General features: G+C 47.5%; 1 protein-coding gene across 2 annotated transcripts; it reads left to right on the top strand.

Moving 5' to 3' along the window:
- Positions 1-469: 469 nt before the first annotated feature.
- Positions 470-5,242, top strand: LOC127756310 (uncharacterized). Of its 2 annotated transcripts, none has more exons than XM_052281687.1 (5): positions 470-842; positions 2,965-3,189; positions 4,138-4,204; positions 4,322-4,604; positions 4,714-5,242. In XM_052281687.1, exons 2-5 carry the CDS (start codon positions 3,002-3,004, stop codon positions 4,926-4,928), a joined length of 753 nt encoding a protein of 250 aa, XP_052137647.1. In that variant the 5' UTR covers positions 470-842; positions 2,965-3,001; the 3' UTR covers positions 4,929-5,242. The 2 variants fall into 2 exon arrangements, with proteins under 2 accessions (XP_052137647.1, XP_052137646.1); XM_052281686.1 differs by lacking the exon at positions 470-842 and adding an exon at positions 849-1,982.
- Positions 5,243-7,068: the final 1,826 nt, after the last annotated feature.

Here is a 7,068-nt window from a genome sequence, read left to right as displayed (position 1 = left end):
GGCCCAGGTTATTTGATTGATTTGGGCCGGCTGTCCACGAAAATCAAGAGGGCCTCAAGTTGGAGTTATTTACCCGAACTCTGCCATCGGATAACTCCTACCGACTACCGTCGACATCTCGTCCCCGACGCGGACGCGAGTAATTCACCCGCCGCGCTAGGGTTCGGCCGCACCTCCCCTCAGCGTAGACCCTGTCCTCCTCCGTCCACGCAGACGCCGGCCTCAACACCGGCTCGTCTACTGTCTGGCGCCGGAGTTCCTCTGCCACAACACCTGATGGCCCGACACTCTTAAGCCCGGGGAAGGGTAACCTCTCTTTCTCTCAACCTTGTAGTACCTTAGAGAGTGTTTGGTTGCCCGGATTATATCTGACTCGTACCTAGCCAGCAGATTTATGTTTGCTTGGTTGTCTGCACTTGGTCCGACGGATGTAAAAAGGTCCGCGGAGCCGGCGGGGAAACGGTCGAATCGACCTTCGCAACTCAGCCTGGCTCGCTTCATGCCGCTTGCACCCGCGCGTGCAGAACCCATGGATGGGGTCACCACCATCCCTCCTCTCCTCCTCCTCATCTAGTCATCTGTTCCAAACCAGTGGAAAGCTAGGGTTTCGCCGACTCGCGAGTGGAGGGCGCTGCTCGTCGCCAGGCTCGTCGCGCCGTCCTCGCCAGCGGGAAGGCCAGTCCTCCGTCAGCAGCCTCTCTTCCGTTGGTCATCCTCCCTCTCTTTCGCCAGTCGCCATCGCTCTCTTCCACTGGTTCGCTCTCTCCGTCAAGCCATTTGGTTCCGCCGGCTCTCTCTGCCACGCCCCTCTCTTTCGTCGACTCTCACCGTTGAGCTCTCTGGTAAGGGCTGGGTTGGGCATCTCCTTCCCTTTCTCACCTCCTTCAGTTTCTTCTCCTCTCTTCCTTTGATTTCAGCCGATTTGTTTGGATTAGACCGTGTCCCCTTCATAAATATGCTAGATCTACTAAAAGCTGATATCTTTCTTGGTTGATTTCGATGGAATGAAATGTCTAGTGGCTTGCTTTTTTGTTCTAAGATGGCCAATGATGACTAATGTTGCTGATTTGTGATGCTTATGAACAGATTTTTCCTACAGTTATTCCTATTTTCCTGCTGATTTGTGTTATGCCATTGTATCTTTGGCTACAAATAGAAGTTACTAATAAGGCCAGATACAATAGTGCGTTCTTTTAAATTGATACTGACAGATACACACTTGATTAATAGTGCTTATTTGTGATGCATAAGAACAGATATGCCTGCACTTCCTTATTCGACAAGGTCAGGCAACCAAACATGCCCTTTCTAAGTTTCTGTCTTTCTGTGATCTTTCTCAGTATTTTATAGTTCAAATGATCTGAGCAGAACTGAGGCCACCTCTACACTTGAACTGAGCAGAATTTATAAGAGTACATGAACATATTTTTCTACACTTGTTCTTTTTTCTTGCTGTTAGGCTGGGAAAGATGGCCAATGATGATATATGCTGCTGTTTGTGATGCATGTGAATAGATTTTTGTTCTACACTTGTTCTCATTTTCTTGCTGTTTTTTTTTTCCTACACTTGGTCTTATTTTCCTTTTCCTTATACCTTTTCTTTTGCTACATTTGATAGATACTGGTAAGAACAGATACCAATGATAGTAGCTAATTCACATTCTTCATATATCTGAGGCCATTGTTCTGCATTTATTTACCTGTTGGAAATGAGGCTCAATGATGTCAAATTTCTGCACATATTTGCTACATTTTCAAGTTATTGATGTCAGGCAAATACTATCAAGTTCCTTGTTCATCTTTTGATATCAACAGATGTACTATTTTTTTTAGGTTACCACACTTTATTTTGACATGATCAAGTTTTTGATAAGAAACCGATACACTCTGCACTTGCTCTTTTGGTAAAGATTATACTACTATTAAGTGTTGATGCTCTTGCACCCTGATCTCTGCAACTCAGATCCTGTACTATTTCAAAGGTACAGGTTATCCTGTTTACTTTTACTATGTTTCAGGAAAATGTGATAATGGAAAAACTTGTGAGACCAACTGTAGATATACTAAGGTTGATGAGTTTGAAGCAATCTGTACAAAAGCATGCAAGCAGAACATAGCTGAAATAGATGGTTACTAATTTGTTTATCAAATTGGTTCCTTGTAAAAAACTTGCCATGAGCACGTATATTTGTATGTTTGTTTTGAATTGTCAAATGTACCCGTGTCGTCAATGAAATTATGTACATGATTTTTGCTATACTAATCACTCTCTAGCATGTTCATCTAGTAAGCCAGGCCATTCCGTTACATTTATGGGGTAACCTCACCATCCACAAGAATAGGTATTTACACACAAGATGCATCCATCCAACCAAACAACATCTCCTGCATGCTACCATTCCATCCGCCCCTTGCTGCAACCAACCAAACAACATCTCATCATATCCAGGTTCATCTCATGCAAGCAACCAAACGTATGCATGTGTATCCCCTAAACCAAGCTAAGCTTAGCCTGGATGAGGGAGATGAGCTAGGCTAGAAGGATACGAGCAACTAAACACACCCTTAGAGGCGCATGGTTTCGGTGCAGAAAGTCATGAACCGTGATGATTTCTTTTTAATTAAGATAAGAGGGCTCCCTCCCTTTGTGATGACTTGCCCATGCCGATTTTAATTGCTAGTATTTACTTACTGCCATCTCGGTGCCAATTTCAATAAATCTGTTGTCACTGCACAGATTTAAAATCTGGGTTGTCACTGCACTGTTGCAGATTTTAGTTGCTAGTATTTGTTTGTGATTGATTTTAGTGATAATTACAATGATTTTCACTGCACAGTTGGACGCATATTGTAAATTGGCATTGAACCATATTTGTTACCTATTGCCATTGCTAATATACACTGCATTCAATTGTTTTCAAGTTCCTTTTCAAAAAAAATAATAACAAAAAATTCCTTCCACAGAGCACCTTCACTTAACTGGGGCCGTATTGCCAATTCAATGATGGGATCGGCACAAGATTGGGCGTTTGGATGGCAGCCGTGGATGGGACCGGCACTGGAGGACCTGCTCCCACAACTCTCCCATGAGGAGCAACTACGATTGCACAACCACTTGCGTGAGCACGAGCGTATCCTCAAGTGGCACAACAAGAATTCTCCTCTAATATCTTCTCTGCACTCAGAAGGGTATGTCCCGCCCCACCCGCCTCAAACAATCCCCCCCCCCCCCCTGCCCCTCTGACCTCTGAAGACTAGTGTTGAATGGGTTTACCCCCAACTTGAATTAGAGTCAGGGTACTTTTCACTAGAGATTTTTCATGCTACAAGGGTACTTCCCACTACAGATTTTACATTGAACAGGGTTAGATCCCTGCTCTGCTATAGAGGTTTGGACAATTGGAAATGCTTGCCATCATTTGGAAAACCAGGAAAAGAACTTGGTGCAGATAATTGGGAAGGCTTACCGGTTCCTACATTGGTATTGAAAGTAGTAGTACAAGCATCAGATACTTTTTTGAGTGCAGTGTATCAAAAGTTCACCAAGTTATACAAGTCCAACTGAACTTACAATTGAAATTATATTCAATTACTTGGTGCATGCGCGTGTGTTGTTAAGAAGTTGGAATAGCACAAACTTTCCTGTGACGTGTTCCTTTCCTTGCTTTGGAGCTCTAGGAATCAGCCACCTGTAAAATCTGGAAGCAACAAAGTCACAGATCACTACTAAACCTAGAAGAAAAGAGTAATTAACTTAAAAGATCTTATGCTATTGTGTGTTAAAGACTCATTAAGTTTGATTACACAATATCCACTTGCACATAGCATAGGTAGATCCATTTACTGTCAATGAAAGGTTTCCCTTGAGAGTTGCAAGCCAAACAAAATGCCATCTCGTTTTGATGTAGTGCCCCTTCTCTTTCAAATGAAGAACTGCTGTCTCTCCAGCATGGAAATCATTCATATCAACTCTGCTTTGTTGGCCTGTGTCTATGTTGTAACTTTAGCTTGTGAGTCTCTGACATCTGCAGTTTGTGAAACCGATGGCAGTTTCATACATGAGACTTGTATTATTTTCCATACACCAATTGAACAAATAACTGATCAATCAAATTTCTCCAATTGCATTGGATGCAGGGAGCGTGACTCCTTCATCATTATCCATGTCCGCTACGCTCTCCACCATTACAATGCCAAACACCCAGTATGTCCACTTCGCTTCATTCGAGATGGAATTCAATTAGTCCTTATCAATTTCATCGCAATTAGTTCCTGCCCAGAGCTGCATGACATGACATATATAATCGATCTTTGCCTGCAGGATGAGGAGTTTGATGCTGTGAAGCCTCTGATGGAATCCAGAGTGCGTTTCAGGGGCCAGGTGTGGTTCCACATCAACTTCTGGGCTCGCTCCCGCAAGAGCAAAAAGATCAAGCGCTTCTTTGCTGAGGTGCACTACAAGCCTCCCAGCAGCAGCAGCTCTGTCTGCTCTTACCTGCCATTTCCAGTCCCAGGAGCTCAGAGGCCACCCAGCAGCAGCTCCGTCTCCTCGGATCTGCCACTTCCACTCCCAATTCCTGTCGTTGAAGCATGCACCATCATTGGTATGTATCTATGCAGTATATGAATTTCTTTCTTTCTTTCCTTCCTTCCTGTTAGCCGGTCGGTATGATATTGATTGATGTTCAACCCATGCATGGTTGGTGGTTGCAGAAGAGCCTCTTGGGCAGTACAGGAAGAGCTGCGCGTTTTGTCGTGGTCACTTAGACATTTTACACCCCATGGGTCGTAAATTTGTTTGTGGAAACGACAAGGACCGGTTAGAGCAACAACTCTTGCCGTGCGGGTCTATAGGGCTTGAGATGCCATTCACTTGCCGCCTGGGTCCGGCCTCTGTCAACAGTAGTCATGGGGAAAAAGAAGACTAGGGGGAATAATGAAGTGGCTCCTTGGACGCCCTTTTGCTCGCATCGTTTGTGCCAATCAAGTCTGGTGATAACAGAAATTGAATTGTCTAGTACTACCTTCGTCCTCAAAATATAAGAAAAACTAAATGGGACATATCCTACTACTATGAACCTGGATAAAAATGATTCTACTCAGATTCAATAGTTTCTTATATTTTCAACGGAGGTAGGGAGTAAAACGTTAGCAGTCCTCTTATCTTGTGCAGAATATGATTGTACACTGTTCAGAACTCTTTGAGATTCAGAATATTGTTTGCCTGAGGGAGGTTGATAGATATTTGTGCATGTGATGCTGATACCACATACTAACTGGAGTTACGGTCCTCCTATTTGTTTCTTAACTTGCTAGTGTGCTGTTACGGTCCTCCTCATGGTGCCATGCCAGGGTAGTTATTCTGCACAGATAGATGGGATAGATGGGTTTTCAGGTTCAGGTAATTGTGCTCCGGAGATATCCAATCTGCCTGCCTGCGTGCATATGTCAATTGACAATTTTTTTTTAACTACAATCACACACGAACGATACTATAGTATACAAGTATAGTGCACTTAGTGGGAGAGCGACTTAATTGAGGGTTGTAGGATTGAGTCCATGTAGCAATGCGATTTTTGTTTTTCCCATCGCATCACTACATGTCCGCTACATGGACTCAATCCTAAATGTCCATGTAGCCCTGTATACATCATGTATTCATCAATACTGTCTGTGTTGAATATATAAATTGTCACACCCTAAAGTTCTTCTCCCAAGCCTAAATTAAATTAATAAATGGTCTCAAGAAATTATTTGTGTAATGGCAAGAGAGAGACTCTAATTTAATAAATGCAATGAATAATCGGAAATGACATGTGGAATTTTTCTTGGGTCCTACATGTCAAAATATGCTATCATAATTTTTTTTAGAATTTTCAAAGCTCTAGAAATAATTTTAATCAATTAAAATTGAGCACAAACAATTATTAAATCCTTGGAAAATCAATTCCCTTTTTCTTTTCTTCCCCTCCTTTTTCCCAAAATGGGCCGTCGGCCCATTTTCCCCCTCTCCGCGCGCGCCTCCCCGCTGGGCCGGCCCGAGGCCATAGCCCAGCCGCCCCGCGCCCCCTCCTTCCTTCGGGACATGTCGGTCTCGTCCCCAACCTCCGGCCGGCGCCGCGCCGCACCGCAACCGCCGCCGCCCGCCTCTCCCGTGCGCGCTCGCGCACATCGCCCGCTCCCCGCGCGCACCCCGCACTCCCCCGCAATCGCCGCCCCACTTTCCCACCCACGCCCACGCTCGAGATGGCCGCCTCTCTCTCTCCCCCACCTCCCCCACTTCGTCGGTCCATTCTCGCTCCTCCCGGCCACGTCCGACCTTCTCGCGGCTATATAAACTACCCCCGAGCTCTCCTCCGTCCTAGCGCCGTGCACCACCCGCCGCCGCCGCTTTAGCCACCTCCGGCCGACACTCGCCGCCGTTAGAGCCGCCGCCGAGCCTCGCCGTCGCCGCCGTCGGGTTCGCGAGCTCAAGCGTGACCCCGTCCGCCATCTCTGCGGTCACATTCGCCGTCGGAACCCGCCGTTCCCCTTCGCACTGGTGAGCTCGCCATGGCCGCCGCATTCGGCCGGTGCCCTAGCCACCCATGGTCTCTCTCTCCCTCTCTAACCTCCCTCATTTTGCTCCATAGGTCGTCCCGGAGCACGTCCCTCCATCGTCGTCGCCTTCCGCCGCTCGCCATCGTCGATCATCGTCGGTGAGGAGCCCCTCCCCCTTCCTCTCTCTCTGTCGCGCCGCCTAGCCACTTAGCCGCCGCTAGCGCCGCCCGCACCGCCGCGTCGCCGCCGCTCTCCGCCGTCGGCCAGTCGCCCCCGGTCGCCGTCTTGCGCCGCCGCGCGCCATGACCGCCGGGCTGGCTTAAGCCGCCCGTGCGCGCCAGCCGCGAGCGCTCGCAGCCGTCCGATCTACCCTCGGGTAGATCGGGGCCGTCCGCCGCCGCCCGTGTGGCAGCCCACGTGGCCGCCACGTGCGCGCCACGTGGTGCACCCCTCCCCGGTCCCGTGGACTTGGTCCACCGTGGACCAGTGCACCCCGAGCCTACGACATGTGGGGCCCGCTTGCCGGCG

This window comes from Oryza glaberrima, chromosome 12 (assembly GCF_000147395.1).
Source record: "Oryza glaberrima chromosome 12, OglaRS2, whole genome shotgun sequence".
Classification (NCBI taxonomy): domain Eukaryota; kingdom Viridiplantae; phylum Streptophyta; class Magnoliopsida; order Poales; family Poaceae; genus Oryza; species Oryza glaberrima.
This window is presented reverse-complemented; position numbering and strand designations above follow the sequence as displayed.